This window comes from Macaca mulatta, chromosome 1 (assembly GCF_049350105.2).
Source record: "Macaca mulatta isolate MMU2019108-1 chromosome 1, T2T-MMU8v2.0, whole genome shotgun sequence".
Taxonomy (NCBI): domain Eukaryota; kingdom Metazoa; phylum Chordata; class Mammalia; order Primates; family Cercopithecidae; genus Macaca; species Macaca mulatta.
This window is the reverse complement of record NC_133406.1, coordinates 201,563,890-201,582,546: the sequence shown is the minus strand read 5'-3', so window position 1 is coordinate 201,582,546 and position 18,657 is coordinate 201,563,890. Positions and strand designations below refer to the sequence as shown.

General features: G+C 43.0%; 1 protein-coding gene across 8 annotated transcripts in view; it reads left to right on the top strand.

Annotated features, from left to right (window-relative positions):
- MACF1 (microtubule actin crosslinking factor 1) overlaps nucleotides 1-18,657 on the top strand; it is a 384,222-nt gene that overhangs the window by 105,167 nt on the left and 260,398 nt on the right. For 2 of the 8 annotated variants that reach the window (XM_077962814.1, XM_077962810.1), the window contains exon 1: nucleotides 7,035-8,104. The exons of the other annotated variants lie outside the window; for them this stretch is intronic. In XM_077962814.1, the coding sequence (XP_077818940.1) occupies nucleotides 8,038-8,104 (67 nt within the window). In that variant the 5' untranslated portion in view covers nucleotides 7,035-8,037. Of the gene's footprint in view, nucleotides 1-7,034; nucleotides 8,105-18,657 lie in introns of those variants that run through there. 8 annotated transcript variants of the gene reach the window in all.

The following is an 18,657-nucleotide window of genomic DNA, read 5'->3' as shown; positions in this document are numbered from 1 at the left end:
ATTTATTTGAATAATGTCCTGAGATTATTAGGCAAACTGTGAAGCTGTTATTTGTTTCTATTTATTTGTGTGAATCACTTCTAAAAAATTGATTCTCGTCTTTGACCATACCACCCTGAACATGCCCAGTCTCATCTAAAAATTGATTCTCTGCAATAAAACACAACATAGAAATAAACCAGATGCTGGCTGGGCGCAGCGGCTCATACCTGTAATTCCAGCACTTTGGGAGGCCGAGGCGGGTGGATCACCTGAGGTCAGGAGTTCAAGACCAGCCTGGTCAACATGGTGAAACTCCATCTCTACTAAAAATACAAAAATTAGCTGGTGTGATGGCAGGTGCCTGTAATCCCAGCTACTTGAGAGGCTGAGGCAGGAGTTGCTTGAACTCAGGAGGTGGAGGTTGCAGTGAGCTGTGATCACACCACTGCACTCCAGCCTGGGCAACAGAATGAGAGTCCGTCTCAAAACAAAAAAAAAAAAAAAGAAATATAGCTGGGCGTGGTGGCTCACGCCTGTAATCCCAGCACTTTGGGAGGCCAAGGTGGGTGGATCACAAGGTCAGGAGATCGAGACCATCCTGGCTAACTCGGTGAAACCCCATCTCTATTAAATATACAAAAAATTAGCCGGGCACGGTGGCAGGCAACTGTAGTCCCAGCTACTCGGGAGGCTGAGGCAGGAGAATGGCATGAACACAGGAGGCGGAGCTTGCAGTAAGCCGAGATTGCGCCACCGCACTCCAGCCTGGGCAACAGAGTGAGACTCCGTCTCAAAAAAAAAAAAAAAAAGAAAGTTTTTGTTTTGTTTTGTTTTTTATTAAATCTACTCCCTTCCTGTTTCACGGGTTTTATTTCCTATCTTGGCCTTATAAGCATCCAGGACTCCAGCGTCATTTAAAAACTCACAGCTCTGCTATGGATGCTTGTCCTTTAGGGTAAGTAGTTACTACCTCTGGAAAGCCTTCCTTGACTGAAATACGAGTTCCTATTCTGTGCTCCAGTAGCACTCTGTTAATACTACTTATTCAAACCTGTATTGTCATCTTGCTTAGCTTCCCCTTCTCTCCTTACTAAGTAAAACAGGGACTCTTCTTTTTTTTCTTTTTTTTTCTTTCTTTTCTTTTTGAAACTGAGTCTCGCTTTGTTGCCCAGGCTGGAGTGCGGTGGCATGATGTTGGTTCACTGCAAATTCTGCCATCCGAGTTCAAGCAATTCGCCTGGGATTACAGGTGAAAACAGGGACTCTTACTCATCTCAGTATTTCCAGTGTCTGAGGCAAAATAGATGTCAGTAAATATGGCCGTGTGCAGTGGCTCACACCTGTAATCCCAGCACTTTGGGAGGCTGAGGTGGTGGATCACCTGAGGTCGGGAGTTCGAGACCAGCCTGACCAACATGGAGAAACCCTGTCTCTACTAAAAAATACAAAATTAGCAGGGTGTGGTGGCGCATGCCTGTAATCCCAGCTACTGGGGAGGTGGAGGTTGTGGTGAGCTGAGATCTCACCATTCCACTCCAGCCTGGGCAACAAGAGTGAAACTCCATCTAAAAAAAAAAGTCAGTAAATATTAGCTTGAATAAATAAAAAAGTAAAGATGGCACTAGCTGTAAACTGTAGCAGGAACCACGCCATGTTCATTTGTTTATTAAGAGGGTTTGGTTTAGTTTAATGTGTGATCTAAAATGGATGCTTGGTATAGGTTAATTAGATGATATAGAGTTGCCCTGTGTTTTAGTTTATTAAATCTCACATTGTGATAGTATAAGCAGGAAAAGAGCTTTATGTTTTTTTTCCTCTCTAGGGTCTTGTTTTCTTTACCTGTAAAATGAAGGAGTTGGATAATATGATCTCTTAAAGTTTTCTCCATTTCCAACATCCCACTAGGAAGAATAGCCATAATCCTGGATCCAAACTATATGAAGTACAATCTAAGATTGCATTCCATCACCTCCCCATCTTGGCTTTTTTAATTTAAAGCAGTTCCCTTTTATCATACTATTGGGTTATATTAAACCTAAGATCAATTATAAAATGGCCAAACCTTGTACATGAATTGTCTCCCTTGCAATCGCTGCTATGCCTTTGGTTGTCTTGAACTTCAGCATAAGACTTATAGGTATCCTAGAGCCAGACTTGGTGGCTCACGCCTGTAATCCTAGCACTTTGGGAGGTGAAGGCATGGGGACCACTTGAGGTTAAGGAATTTGAGACCAGCTTGGCCAACATGGTGAAACCCCATCTCTATCAAAAAATAAAAAAATTAGCTGGGTGTGGTGGTGTGCGCCTGTAATCCCAGCTAGTCGGGAAGCTGAGGTAGGAGAATCACTTGAACCCGGGAGGCAGAGGTTGCAGTGAGCCAAGATTGCACCACTGCATTCCAGCCTGGGCAACAGAGTGAGACTCCATCTCAGGAGAAAAAAAAAAGACCTACAGGTATCCTAGTTAAATTTTGTCCTGTGAGATTTGTTGCAGACTTCTAAACTTTTTAGATTTCTTTGAGCTTTAATTCTTCCATGTATGGCAATAGCTGTGTGTTCTTCATTTATGTTATCTACAAATTAGGTAAGCACATAATAGGGACTCAAATATTTGAATAAATGGTCATATATCTAACATATCTTTGCTCAAATAACTAAAGCATTAGAATGTTTAATCAAGGTATAGTCTTAGTCTTTCCCTTTCTTTTCCTTTTTTTTTTTCTTTTAAAGAAACAAGGTTTTGCTATGTTGCCCAGCCTGGACTTGAATTCCTGGGCTCAAGCCTCCTCCCACCTTAGCCTCCCAAGTAGCTGGGACTGTAGGCACCCTCTACCATGCCTGGCTCTTTTCCTTTCCTTTGCATTTTCTTTTTCTTTTTCTTTTTCTTTTTTTTTTTTTGAGACGGAGTCTCGCTCTGTCGCCCAGGCTGGAGTACAGTGATACCGGCATTACTGCAAGCTCCGCCTCCCGGGTTCACACCATTCTCCTGCCTCAGCCTCCCAAGTAGCTGGGACTATAGGCGCCCGCCACCACGCCTGGCTAATTTTTTTGTATTTTTAGTAGAGATGGGATTTCACCATATTAGCCAGGATGGTCTCGATCTCCTGACCTCGTAGTCCGCCTGCCTCGGTCTCCCAAAGTGCTGGGATTACACGTGTGAGCCACCGCGCCCGGCCTGCATTTTTTGTTTTCTTAAAGATTTGTACAGTGTAGTAGAAAGACCACTTAACTTGGAATCAGAAGATCTAGGCTCTAAGCCCTTGCTCTTCTGCTTACTACTATGTAATGCTGGACTGGTCACTTCCTCTGGTCTTCAAATTTCTAGGCTGTTTGAGAAGAAAAAAGACTAAGATCTCTAACTTTCTGTGATTCTGATTCAGTTCGATCATCTGGCTTGTTCTTGGAAGTCATATGGAATTGTGGTTGAGAGCAGGTTGAGAGTCTGGAGTCAGATTGCCTGTGTTTTTATCCTAGTTCTGCCACTACTGGCTGAGTGACATTAGTCTATCTGGGCCTCTGTTTCCTCATCTGCAAAATGGGTTTAATTATGCTGCTTGGTTGTTTTTACTTATTTTCTTCTTCTTCTTGTTCTTTTTTTTTTTTTTTTTTTTCCTTTTTTCTTTTTTTTGTGAGATAGAGTGTTGCTTTGTCGCCCAGGCTGGAGTGCAGTGGCATGATCTCAGCCCACTGCAACCTCTGCCTTCTGGGTTCAAGCGATTCTCCTGCCTCAGCCTCCCAGGTAGCTGGGATTTCAGGTGTCTGCCACCACGCCCAGTTAATTTTTGTATTTTTAGTAGAGGTGGGGTTTTACCATGTTGGCCAGGCTGGACTTGAATTCCTGACCTCAAGTGATCCGTCCAGAACTCCTGACCTCAAGAGGTCCGTCCATCTTGGCCTTTCGGAGTTCTGGGACTGCATGCATGAGCCATAACGCCCGGCCTTGACTTAGTTCTTAGAACACATTCTGCATGTGGTAAGGAATATGTGATTATTTGCCATCATTATTAGAATTTTTTCACATAAGATATCATTGAAGACATAGTACTTTCCTGTGAGCTATTGGAATGAAACAGTAATTGTCCTTATTTTTAAATTTTTTAAATTAAAAAAAATTTTCATATATAGAGACAGGCTTTCTCCATGTTGCCCACGCTGGTCTCGAACTCCTGGACTCAAGCAATCCTCCATGTCGTCCTCCCAAAGTGCTGGGATTACAGGCGTGAGCCACCAGCGCCCGGCCTGTCTTTATAGTTAGTAATTAAGAACTGTGACATGCCGGGTGTGGTGGCTCACGCCTGTAATCCCAACATTTTGGGAGGCTGAGGCGGGCGGATCATGAGGTCAGGAGTTCAAAACCAGCCTGGCCAAGATGGTGAAACCCTGTCTCTACTAAAAATACAAAAACTAGCCAGGCGCTGTCATGGGCACCTGTAATCCCAGCTACTTGGGAAGCTGAGGCAGGAGAATCGCTTGAACCCGGGAGGCAGAGGTTGCAGTGAGCTGAGATTGTGCCACTGCACTCTAGCGTGGGCAACAGAGCAAGACTCTGTCTCAAAAAAAAAAGAAAAAAAGAAAAAGAAATGTGACAGAAGCCAATACAGGGGTATATAAAAAGTAGGTGATATATTATGATCACTGTCTTATACGTTAGAAAGAAAGATGTTTGTGTCTTTTATATCCTTAATAGTGGGTGATTTGGGCATTTTAGGAAAGAGATTAAGTATATACCTTCAGTTTTCTTTGTTTCTGTGAGAAAGCCAGTAGCTGTCAATTCTCAGGTAACTTCTGACCACATGTGGAAATACTGGCCTGAACCTCTTCCCTCCACTCACCCTTTTTAAGATCTGCAGGTAGCAGCCAGATTCACTTTTTCCTACCTTTAACAGGAAATGACAAAAGGTTGGGGAAAAAAGAAGGGGAATGGCTTGGAGGACTCTACTGGCCCATCTCCTCTGGATAATTAAGAGCTGACTGACCTATTCAAAGTCCTCTCCTCCATTGCAACAGAACTTGCCCCCTTTTTGAGGCTCAGGACCTCTTGGAAACTTGAAGGGAAGGGCCTGTCTCCTGTAGGTAGACTGATCTTGTCCCCACGACTCTACCCTACTTTTCTCAATCTGCAGTGCCGTTAGGGAAAATAGGTTTTGCTTGAGTGCCAGGGAATTGAGGAGATGGCAGATTTTGGTTCACTGTCCTCCAGCTTCACCCAGTAATTATTATTTTAATTTTTAGATAATGTGAATTCAGTATTTCTAGAAGTTGCCACATGTGCTCATTTTGGATGTGTCCTAAATCTCTAGTCAACTAGAGTTAAGTATTTTTTTATTTTATTTTTTTTGAGATATAGTCTTATTCTGTCACCTTGGCTGGAGTGCAGTGGTGCAATCTCGGCTCACAGCAATCTCTGCCTCTGGAGTTCAAGTGATTCTCGTGCCTCAGCCTCCCAGGTAGCTGGAATTACAGGCATGTGCCACCATGCCCGCCTAATTTTTGTATTTTTTAGTAGAGGTGGAGTTTCGCCATGTTGGCCAGGGTGTCTGCAGCTCCTGACCTCAAGCGATCTGCCCACCTTGGCCTCCCAAAGTGCCAGCATTACAGGTGTGAGCCACTGTGCCTGGCCGAGTTAAATGTTTTTATTTCTTACCCTTCCCAAGAATATTTCACCTTCTTACATATACAACTCCTGTACCTTAGTGCTTATTCTGCTTTAGGTCCTTCTCAGAGACAGCAGAGTATAACAGGAAGCACAACTTTGGAACTGGACAGACGGACGTGTAATCTTGGTCAAGTTATTTAACCTTTTAAAGTCCTAGCATTTTTATCTCTAAAATGGAAATGATAATACCTTTCTTGGAGAATTGTTGTTGGGGTTAAATGAAATGATATTTAAAATTTTTAGTGCATTAACTGTGAACTAACAGTTACAGTAAATGTTCAGTTAATTTTAGCTTAGAGTATTCAGTGCCTTCTAAATGTGATAGAGATTGGGTTATGAAGACAAAAGAGTCCCTACACTCAGAGAATTTATTTTTTTATTTTTTATTTTTGAGAGAGTCTCACTCTGTGGTCCAGGCTGGAGTGCAGTGGTGCAATCTCGGCTCACTGCAACCTCCACCTCCCGGGTTCAAGCAGTTCTCTCACCTCAGCCTCCCAAATAGCTGGGATTACAGGCATGTGGCACCAAGCCCAGCTAATTTTTTTTGTATTTTAGTTAGAGACGGGGTTTTACCATGTTGGCCCCAGGGTGGTCTCGAACTCCTGAGCTCAGGCAATTTACCTGCCTCGGCCTCCTAAAGTGCTAGGATTACAGACATGAGCCACTGCACTCAGTCTCACTCAGGGAATTTAAATCTGATAAAAGAAGAGGTTACTAAATATGAGTCAGGAAATGTTCATTCCTTTTTTTCTCTCTTCCCTATTTCTTATGCATTCCTTTTCCCAGTATAAGGCAAATTCTAGGAGGACCCTTCCTCTCCAAGGCTAAAAAGAGTCTTATAAGAGGGACAAACTGAGTACAATTGTCACAGGTTATCGGGGTGACTGAGAGCTTAGTCTAGGCGGGATAAAGTCAGCTGTGAGAACCGTTATTAGTAAGCAGTAACCAGGATTATTAGCAGTTTGTAGGTGGGAGGGATACCCACTTGGGAGTGAAGTTGTCAAGCAACTGAGGCAGGTCATAGGGCTTGTTTAAACTGAATGGCCTGCTAGGCAAGCTTGCATTTACTTGTTTTCATTTGTAGTCTTTCGGGCTAATCTCTGGAAACTTGCTTTCCTACGTGCTGCCCCTCCTCCCTGCCTGCCTTCAGGACAGGATTGAAAGCAGCATTAGCCTGAAGAAGTCGTTCTATTTAGGGAGCTAGAGCAGAGGGCCAGTGATTAGGCCCTTATCTGCAACGGGGCCTTTTTGAGTGTTGTGGGGCCAGGGCCGCAGTGTCTGTCCTGACACCCACAGAGGCTGGATTTCTCTGTCCCCTGGTTGGGTCAGAACTGGGAAGAACCAATAGAAGGGCCAGGCCAGCTGAATGAAAAAGCCCTTCATTGTGTTTCTTCAGCATTCCAGTGTCTGGTACAATTAGCCAAGACTCAGAAAACAAGTTGGACAAACAAGCAGGCAGCCTTCTACTGATGGATAAAAGGATTTCTGGCACAGCTGAGTTAAGTGCACTGACTGTAAAGACAGAGTAGGAGGCTCTGGGAAGAAGAAGGGGACTTTGGAATGCCATTCCTGGCTTTGAGGGGAAAGAATGGAGCAACAAGCAAACGGTATTTTTGAAGCTGATAAAATCTGCTGTGATAATCTACCTGGGAGGCTGGCTGAGGCGAGGCTGGCTGAGGTGGGGCTACTCTGTAAAGTACATGGAATCATTGGGGAGTGACTGTGACTCTTCCCTTTGGGCAGCTGTAAGTGCGGGGAACGGAAACTCTCTTTGGAATCTAGGGATCTGTTTGCAGTGGACAGTGAGTGTATGAGCTTGCTCCATTATAGTCTCTCCCATCATGAGACCTTCTCAGTTGGTTAACACTTTATGTGTACTTCTGCCTGAGAAGAGGCACACCTGAGGAGCAAGTTGTTGGGCAATGGATGCACTGTTCCTGACTTGGCAGCAAACCACTTAGCTCACTAGCTCTCCTGCAACTACGATTCCCCAGATTACAAGCTTCTGCTCTGCAAATGGAGGGTAACTCAAAGACCAGTTTCTACCTACTCGGGCTTACTCACTTCATACCTTGACTGGACTTTTGCATATGGAGCTCTCCCTCTGTGTGCTCTAATTGGTCTGGAAACACTGAGCCGGTGATACTTTTGAACAGCGTGCTATGTGCCTGAGACATGGACCCAATTTTTGGAAGTGCCCTAAGGAGGAGCTTCCTCTCTGACCTCAAGGGAAGAAGGAGGTCAGTAGGAAGTGGTGGGTGGAGCCACTTCTCTGTTCTGCTGTCTCCTCTCTACACCTCGCAGCCCTTTTTCAGGAGCTGTGAAGGGTGCACAGGCCACTAGCTGGAGGTCCTTTGGTACCCCCTCCTTTTAGGTGGGGTCAGCAGGCACAGGGGCGCCATGTGGCCGAGTTATCAAGATGAGCACGAGTTCAACGCCCACCTGGTTTGTCGCATGTGCTGTATGGGTTAGTATGTGAAGTTTTTTTTTTTCCTTGTCTGGGCCTGAGGATCCCAAATAGCCCTTGCTCTCATTGACTCATAGGAATGCATGGACTTTGAAGCCTTGTGGTGTTACAACCTTTGGGCTTGTTAAAATGTGCAGTGGAATAGATTGGGGTGCCCTACTTCCCCGGGGAACTTCTTAAGCTTGCAGTAACTGGCAGTTAAGAGCCCAAGCTTTGGGTGTAGGATTTTTTTATAGAGACTGAATTCATACTTATGCTTCTGCCTGTATCAGGAAACCACTCTTAAGGTATGTTGCATAGTGCTGAAAGTCCAGAGTGTATTTTTAGCAGAAGTTGGTTGGTTACGGAGTCCACCTCTGAGCAGACTGGGGGGGGATGGGTGGTAGGAGGGAGGAGTCATGGCCTCTGTTTCCTCTTTGGGGTTTAGCGCTAGTTCTTTTACACTTTACTCCGCCAGCTGTGACAGAGAGAGAAAAAGACTCAAAGATGATCTGGGGACAAGGACCTAAATAAGAGAGGCTAGGGGAAGAGTCATGTTAGCTGTGACTTAGATCTCTCTTGATAAGGCATCATTAAATAATGATTGTTTAAGTAATGTCCTGTGGCCTTGAACAAGTGACTTAACCTTTTTGGCCGTAGGTTTCCATGGTTTCAAAATTGTAGGGTATACACACTGGCGCTAGACTGAGAGACATCAATTCTCTGTAAAATAAAAAAAAAAAAAGATAAAGAAAATATAGTATGTCTTTCATAAAGCTAAACTTGAAAGAATTGTTTTTTATTCTGAAATTGTCTTTCCTACTTTTTAATGTTAAAATATCCTTTATTTTATGAGAGAATTGTTATTATGTGGTAGTGTGTTTTTAAGATATTCCTACTTAGCAAAATGAAAAGTTGACAGCTGTTAGGCTTTCTGATTTATTGTGGAACATGTATTGGTCTATGAAATCTAAGTTTGGGAACCCCTGGTTTGGTAATCTGCTGTCTTTTGATTTTATACTTTGAGGCTCTAACAAGGAGCAAAATTGTGACCCAAACAGGCAGATTTTCATTAAAATATAAGTAACTCGTTGTTTGATAAAGAGAAGACCTTAGAAAAATCTCAGAGAAGGAGAGCAACAGAACTAGGGTTCTGATCAGTGTCCTGACTCCTAGGCTAGTGCTTCCAAGTAGGTGCTTTTTGAGGGAAAAAAGCTGATACAGCAATAATGCTTGGGGCACAGGAGGGGCAGTTTTAGTGGTCTACTTTTTTATCTTTCCTGTATCATTGAGATGTCTTCCCTGGGACCTACAAGAAAGAATTGCCTGTATCTAAAAGTGCTTGGAGATAAACATACAGCAAAAGGGCCTTTCCTGTAACCAACAGAGAAGTATAGGAAAGTCCAAAACCTTTACTGGAAGTTTCAGGGCAAAAATATAATATAGCCCCGTCTCCCACAATCCCACATAATCCCCTAAAGGCATTGTAGCCTAATAGCTAAGAAAATGGGCTTGGCATCAACTGTCTACATGGGGTTCCTACTCCACCACTTAACATCAAAACCAACTGGGAACATTGCTTAACCTTTCTCTAGCTTGGTTTCCTCATTTTTTATTTTTCTTTTTTTCATATCACTATAAAATAAAATCACTTGTATAGGGAGAATGGATGAAGATTAGCAGTAGATTTTCATGTTATATACTTTTCACTTTATATTACTGCTGTAACTACCAGCTAGCATTTATTAACTTATGTGTGAGAAACCAGGCTAAGTGCTTTCATATCATATACTCCTCACAATCACTCCATGATTTAGGGTCTGTTTTGTTTTATTTTATTTTAGAGGTGGAGTCTTACTCTTGCTCAGGCTGGAGTGCAGCGGCATGATCTTGGCTCACTGCAACCTCCACCTCAGGGGCTCCAGCGATTCTCCTGCCTCAACCTTCCAAGTAGCTGGAATTACAGGCATGCACCACCATGCCTGGCTAATTTTTGTATTTTTGGTAGAGATGGGGTTTCGCCATGTTGCCTAGGCTGGTCTTGAGCTCCTGACCTCAAGTGATCCATCTGTAAAAAATAAAAATAAATAAAATTACTATTCAAACCTCATTGCTTAAAAAAGGGATTAAAACAGACTCTAAATCAGCTGGGTGTGGTGGCTCATGCCTATAATCCCAGCACTTTGGGACGCTAAGGCAGGCGGATCAGTTGAGGTCAAGAGTTCAAGACCAGCCTGAGCAACATGGTGAAACCCCATCTCTACCAAAAAATACAAGTTAGCAGGGTGTGGTGGCGTGTGCCTATAGTCCAAGCTACGGGGGGTGGGGTTGGGGGGCGGCTGAGGTGGGAAGATCGCTTGAGCCTGGGAGGCAGAGGTTTCAGTGAGCCAAGATCCACTCCAGCCTGAGTGATAGAGCAAGACCCTGTCTCCAAAAAAAAAAAAAGAGGCCGGGCACAGTGGCTCACACCTGTAATCCCAGCACTTTGGGAGGCCAAGGCGGGCGGATCATGAGGTCAGGAGATCGAGACCATCCTAGCTAACACGGTGAAACCCCGTCTGTACTAAAAATACAAAAAATTATCTGGGCATGGTGGCGGGCGACTGTAGTCCCAGCTACTTGGGAGGCTGAGGCAGGAGAATGGCGTGAACCTGGGAGGTGGAGGTTGCAGTCAGCCGAGATCACACCAGTGCACTCCAACCTGGGCAACAGAGCAAGACTCTGTCTCAAAAAAAAAAAAAAAAAAAGAAAAGAAAAGAAAAAAGAAAAAAAAAAGTTTCCCACATGATTTTGAGATGGTTGGTTTACAGACTGATATTTAGGAACTATTGGCCTAACTCCTCATTTTATTTGCAGAGTTGGAAATATAAATAAATTTTTAAAAACAACAAAGGACAAACTCCTAATTTTATAGGTGAAACTCAGGCTCAAAGAAGGGAAATGAATGCCATGTAAAGATATGAACCATAGACTAGACAGCAGGAAATCCAAGTTATAGACCTAGTTCTGCCCCTGTGTGACCTTGTCTAAATTATTTAATCTCTCTGGGCCTTGGTTTCTTCATCTTTAAGATGATTTTTGAGGACTCTTAAAACTCTCTCTTTGTATTTATGAAATACTTAGTTTTTCTGACTGTGATATTCCCATGAATTTTCTAAGAACTATTGAGCTTTTCTTCCTCTTGTGTTCTTATATGTCTTTCCCTCTCACTGTGGCTCTCTTTTTTTGCTACCATGCTTACTCCTGGATTTCTTTATCTCCCTTCTGCCCTTTATTCTCTGATTCTCAATAGTCCAAAGAACTACCGTTATAATAAAGATTAGGTTTTCCTAAGAAATAAGGTAAATTTTTTTTTTTTTTTTTTTAGACGGAGTCCTGCTTTACTCTGTCGCCCAGGCTGGAGTGCAATGGGGTGATCTCGGCTCACTGCAACCTCCGCCTCCCAGGTTCAAGTGTTTCTCCTGCCTCAGCCTCCCAAAGTGCTGGGATTACAGGCGTGAGCCACAGTGCCTGACCTGAAAATACCATCTTAATGTGTCCTGTAGCTATAACCTTGACACCTAGAGGACTCTCATTATATATTTGTTAAATGAATATTTTTCAGTACCTATCATTGTCCTAAATGTTGGATATTTAATGAAAAAAAAATTTTTTTTTGAGATAGAGTCTTACACTATTGCCCAGGCTGGAGAGCAGTGGCACAATCTCAGCTCGCAATCTCCACCTCCCAGGTTCAAGCGATTTTCCTACCTCAGCCTCCTGAATAGCTGGGATTACAGGAGCGCACCACTATGCCCGGCTAATTTTTGTATTTTTAGTAGAGATGGGATTTCACCATATTGGCCAAGCTGGTCTTGAATTCCTGACCTCAAGTGATCTGCCAGCCTCAGCCTCCCAAAATGCCGGGATTACAGGTGTGAGCCACTGCATCTGGCCTTTAATGAATTTTTTTTTTTTTTTTTTTTTAAAGTCAGAGTCTCACTCTGCCACCCAGGCTGGAGTGCAGTGGTGCAGTCTCAGCTCATGGCAGCCTCTGCCTTCTGAGTTCAAGCTATTCTCTTGCATCAGCCTCCCGAGTAGCTGGGATTACATGCGTGCACCACCACACCTGGCTAATTTTTGTCTTTTTTGGGGGTAGAGTCGAGGTTCCCCATATTGGTCAGGCTGGTCTTGAACTCCTGACCTCAAGTGATTCACCTACCTCGGCCTCCCAAAGTTCTGGGATTACAGGTGTGAGCCACTGCTCCTGGCTGGCCTTTAATGAAGTTTAAAGCATGGATCTTGACTTGAAAGAGCTCAATTCAGATACAGAAATGGACTTAGATACAGAGCTCTCTAATGATAGGTTTTATATGCTTAGTGCTAAGTAAATTGAAGAAACTTTTAAGTGCCATAGTTATCCAAAGGTGGCTGACATGTCCGGAAAAGTATTAACAGAAGCAAGACTTCAGCTGGACTTTGAAAGGAGGCTCTAAGTTAGATAAGCCCCAAGAGAAGAGGGTAGGTATTCCAGTTGGGGGAAAGGTTGCTCCTGGTAGAGTAGGACAGATGTGAAAGATATGTTTGGAGACAAGAAGATCCGAATGGTTGCAGTTGAGTCATGCAGGGGAGAGTGAAAGAGTAGATAGATTGTAAATTTCTTCAGGACAGAGACCAGGTCTTTGTCTCCTCTAACCACCTAAAACATAGTGAATAAAAACTGCAATTGAATTTTATAGGGTTGTAGAGGGCTTTGAATTCTAAAACGAAAGGGATCAAATCCGTAAAGTATTTTGAATAGAGAGAGAGGTGATATGGGCTAAGTTGTGATTAGGAAGATTTGTCCAAATAAGCTATCTGCTCTCTATTTGCCACAACTATCAGTTGTTAACTCCAATTCCTTATCTTCAGTTCTGACTGCTCTTCTGAACTCTAGACCAAAGATTCCAACTGTCCGTGAGAAGATCCTCCTAACACCTCACTCTTTGTCTTCTGCTTTACCAGTGTACCCTCACCAAATCGTTAATCTCTTTCTGTTTTCATTATCTTGAAGTTCTACTCTTCTCCCAGTTGCTCTGGCTGGAAGCATGAGAATTGTCTTGAACTCTGCCATTCTTTACCCACCACCATCTAAAGGCTATTTAAAATAGCTAAAGGCTATTGTTTCTACCTCTACATTGCATGACAATGTACCTGCCCTCTTCTTACTTTCCTGCTGCCTCTGCCCTAATTCATGCTATTTCAAGATGTTTTTCCTGGTCTGTCATTGGAGCCTTCTAACTGGTTCTTCTGCCTCTTAGTGTCTTTCTGGTACAATGTGGCCTTCAGTGCAAAGCCAGATTAGTCTTCCCAAAACATACTCTAGGTCAGAAAATTTCAGTGGTTCTGCTTTGTCTACTTAATTAAGTACCTACTCCTTACTCTAGCTTTCTGGGTCCTTTGTGATGTCAGCTAGCTGTTCTGTTAGCCTGGTTGCTCATCACACTGCTAACTGCATGTGATGCATGCAATAGCTATACGTTCCCTAAACATATCCTGTATACTTACATGTCTCCAAATCACTACTTGTGCTTTGTAAATTTAAAAAAAAATTTTTTTTTTTTTTTTTGAGACAGGGTCTTGTTGTCACCCAGGCTGGAGGGCCGTGACACAATCTTGGCTCACTGCAACCTCTGCCTCCTGGGCTCAAGCGACCCTCCCACCTCAGCCACCCAAGTAGCTGGGACCACAGGCTCAAGCCACCATGCCTGGCTTATTTTTGTATTTTTTGTGGAGGCAGTTTTGTCATGTTGCCCAGGCTGGTCTTGAACTCCTGAGCTCAAGTGATCCACACACCTCGATCTCCGAAAGTGCAGGGATTATAGGCATGAACCACCATGCCCAGCCTCCTTGTGTTTTTTTTTAGTTTGGAATCCTTTGACCCCTTTTTGGGCTGCCAGAATTCTACTCGTTATCCAAGGTTTATTGCAGACACCGTTCACTCCGTAGCCTTTTGTCTAAGATCAGGTGTAGTTCTACCACGCCTTCCATGAACACCTCTTACCTCTCTGTGAGGATTAATCAACTCTATGCTTGTGCTATAGTGTCATTTTGTGCAGCTTGTATCTGGTGTGTTATTTACTTGGTGTTACTGTTAATTATTTACATGTTGTTCTCCATCACTAGATTATAAACTTTATGAGGTCACAAAACAGGCCTCTTCCAACTTCAGTTCCTTTCTGTGTCAGCTGTGGTGTATCGTTTTTAGATTTCCAGGTGGTTGGTGTTTCTGGGCTTCTTGAAGTGCTTGTCATTTTTCTGTGGCCTTTGGAAACAGCAGAGACTCTTCTTTCACTTGTTTTTTGAATGATTCATAATGTACTGGGACTACATGGATAGGCTATGTTGGATCAGAATGTAGAACTTTGCACCTCAAATGCAGGCTTTCATTTGACGTCAGGCCTACTCTCAAATTGCTCCTAGTAGAGTAGGACAGATAAACAAATAAACAGTGATACCCTGCAATAAGCACACAAACTAGTGTGTGGAAGAGATGGGAAAAGCTCCTGGAGGAGGGGATAGTTGAGTTAAATGCTGAAGAATGAGTAGTCAGAGAAGGGGAGAGCGATATTCACAGTGTATGTGCAAAGGCATGGAACTGAGAGAAAACCTGCCCCATTTGCAGGAATTTTTTTAAACAAGGCTGGAAGTTTTTATGGAAAGGTAGAGGGATGAGTGGTAGGTAGGCATTCCATCATAATGGGTCTTAGCTCCCAAGCTAAAAAGTTTGAATGTTATCCTGAATGGAGGCATCAAGCTTTGGAATTGGGTAGAGCTGGGTTCAAGTTTGACTTCATGACTTACCTTGTGATCTTGGGCACGCTGCTTCATCTGTCTGGACTTTATTTTTCCAGTAAAATAATACCTAACTTACAGAGTTGTTGATCATTAGAAAGAATAGATATAAGGTGCTTAGCACATAAGTTGGTGCTCAATAAATGCTATTAAATTTTATTTATTTATTTATTTATTTTTTGAGGAGAGAATCTCACTCTGTCACCTAGGCTGAAGGAGTTCAGTGGTACTTTCTTGGCTCACTGTGACCTCCGCCTCCTGGGTTCAAGTGATCCTCATGCCTCGGCCGCCCAAGTAGCTGGGATTTTACAGGTGCCTGCCACCACGCCTGGCTAATTTGTATTTATAGTAGAGACAGGGTTTCACCAAGTAGACGAGGCTGGTTTTGAACTCCTGACCTCAAGTGATCCGCCTGCTTCCGCCTCCCAAAGTTCTGGGATTACAGGTGGGAGCCACCGCACCCAGCCTAAATGTCAACTGTTAATAATATTGGGCGAATAAGGGCTCACTGAAAGATTTTAAGGTGGACAGTTACAAGATCAACCTTGCCAGAAAGGTTGCTGACACCACTGAGAAGGGTGGATTACAGCAGGGATATCTGTTGGAAGCAAAGAGAAAAGAAGACTTCAGTTTTAGACAAGTTGAGTTTGAGATGAGCATGAAAGTTTTAGGAGGCCATTGAATCTATGAGAGTGGTAAAGGCCTCAGCTAAACATAGAGATTTGGAAATTATCATTGTATAGGTCACAACTGAAACTATGGATGTTCATTAAATCATTAAGGGAGAATGTAGAGAACAGCTATTTTTAATTTTTATTGAAAAGCTATGGATCCCCCTGCCCCCACCGCCCAACACACACACACACACACACATGACACAAAACATTTTGCATGTAATTTTAGGTGGTTCCTGAACACTCCTTCTCCAAAACCCGTTAGTGGACTCTTGGGTCCTTGAACATCTGAAGAAGCTGTAATACAGAATGAAAAGAAAAGAGGGCTAAGGATGAGTAACATTTAAGGGATGAACAGAAGAGAAGAAACAACCAAAGGAGGAAGAGGAAAACTAGGGTAGAATGGAGTCTCAGATTCAAGAGAGAGAGTCGATATTTAAAAGGTGAAGGAATGATCAGCAGTGTCTTCTGCTACAGAGAGTTTAAATGAGATAGAACTCAAAACTATCCATTGGGTTGGCAATTAGGTGACTAGGGGGAGAGCAGTTTCAGTGAATGTGTGGGGCTGGAATCCAGGTCACATGGAATAAATAGGAAGTGGGGAAGTGGAGTCTGAGCGTTGTCATCATACTTGTTCAGAAGCCAACAGGAGAGAACCAGGAGAGAGAGAGCAGTTGAAGATACACAGACTAGGGAGTATTGTTGGATTAAGGTTCCCATGGAGAAGAGGAGCGATGATTTTAGGTAGAAGGACTGACTTAGGTTCTGAAAAGGGACAACTCTGGCAATGAACTAAAATAAAATTAGGGTAGGTATTGGTAGCACGATGCTCAAAGACCTTTGTTGATGAAGATCAATAAAGTTGGAAACAAATATTAAATCCTAATTAGGCTGGGTACAGTGGCTCATGTCTGTAATCCCAGCACTTTGGGAGGCTGAGGCGGGAGGATCACATGAGGCCAGGAGTTTGAGATTAGCTTGGACAACATACTGACACCCTGTCTCTACAAAAAATTTAAAAATTAGCCAGACATGATGGCGTGCACCTGTAGTCCTAGATACCTGGGAGGCTGAAGCAGGAGGATCGCTTGAGCCTGGGAGTTCGAGGTTGTGGTGAACTATGATCATGCCACTGCATTCCAGCCTAGGAAACAGAGTAAGACCCTGTCTCAAAACAACAACAAATAGCAAATTTTTCTAATTTAAGCCTTCTAATTCAGTAACCTCTAAGTAATTAATAAGGTTTAAAGTGTTAAATCTGAAAATTAGATGGGCAGTTGGGTTCTCCACTTCTGTAGAGATGCTGGTGGTGGGCCATGGGCTCTCACTTCTTTGTTTATAGCCTTTGGTGGGGCTGAGATTATAAAGAACATTAAAATGAATATTGCCTTTTCTTTGCCAGTTTTCCTGTCACATAAGGGTACTTTCTGAGACTTTTACCTCAGTTTTACCTTTCTGCCTAACCTGCAATGTTAGGCAGAAAGATGTTTGCTAGGCCTGGAGTTAAACTAGGGATTTATGTGTTAGGAGCCAATCTAAAACTTACTAAATAGTTTGAGAGTCTGAGCTATTATTCTGAAGGTCAGTGTAATTCTTAAGGTTGCTTCTTGGATTTCCTTGCTGAAGATTAAGATCTATTAAACTCTAGGCACTGTAATATTCTTTGATCCTGAAGTTTAAACCAGGAATGAACTTTCATGTAATTGATGGGCTTACCAACATAGGATCTTAAAAAATTATCTTCCAGCTCTTAGGGGCAAAGGAATTCTATAAAACCGTTTTCTGAGGAGCTTATGGCTCAGCTCTAAGCAGGCTAGGTAGTCTTGGGAAGGGCTTGTAATCATGTTGCCTTTAATGATTATATTCACAGTAAGTACTTAAATGTCTTTCTCCAGAGCTGAAAGTCAGCTTTTTAGCTTTTGGGAGCATGATTGGTATGAGACCATCAGGTTTCCTTAGTACATTACCATTATGGAAGGGCTTGGTAGATTAGCAGAATAATTTATGGATAGTAATTTTTTTTTTTTTGTGATGGAGTCTTGCACTGTTGTCCAAACTTGAATGCAGTGGCGCGATCTCGGCTCACTGCAACCTCTGCCTCCCAGGTTGAAGCAATTCTCCTGCCTCAGCCTCCCGAGTAGCTGGGACTACAGGCCACCACACCCAGCTAATTTTTGTATTTTTAGTAGAGGCAGGGTTTTACTATGTTGGCCAGGCTGATCTCGAACGCCTGACCTTGTGATCCACCTGCCTTGGCCTCCCAAAGTGCTGGGATTACAGGTGTGAGCTACCGTGCCCCGCCTATGGATAGTAAAATTAAAAAGAATCATGCTACTCACATATTCAGGTCTAAACGAAATGAGGCAGTGTACTAAAAAGAAACCAGAAGAATTCCACCTCCTTTAAGGTACTTACTAGTTTAAAAGAAAATCTGTTAATTTTTTCCTTTTTCTTTTCTCTTTGTTGTTGTTGTTTTTTTTTTTTTTTTGAGACCGAGTCTTGCTCTGTCACCCAGGCTGTAGTACAGTGGTGCGATCTCGGCTCACTGCAAGCCCCGCCTCCTGAGTTCACGCCATTCTCTTGCTTCAGCCTCCCCAGCAGCTGGGACTACAGGCACACGCCGCAATGCCCAGATATTTTTTTTGTATTTTTAGTAGAGACGGAGTTTCACCGTGTTAGCCAGGATGGTCTCGATCTCCTGACCTCGTGATCCACCTGCCTTGGCCTCCCAAAGTACTGGGATTACAGGCACGAGCCACCGTGCCTGGCAATTTTTTCTTTTTTCATCTGTATGTTGTTTGACCTATTACAGCAAATATACATAGCTTTTATAAAAAAAGAAATTATGAAAAGAGAGAACACTTCTGTCATCAGAATGAAAATTTTTAAAATTAGAATCAGACTGTTTTTGGCTATGAAGGTAATTAATATAGTGAAGCACAGTGGGCCTGATATCATGTGAAAATGTAATGGACACAACTTTAGTTAGCTCTAATTTTTCCACCATGCCTTCTTATATCAGCACACAAGTGATACTTACTGGCATGTTGTGTTTTTGTTTTTTCAGACAGAGTCTCAGTCTGTTGT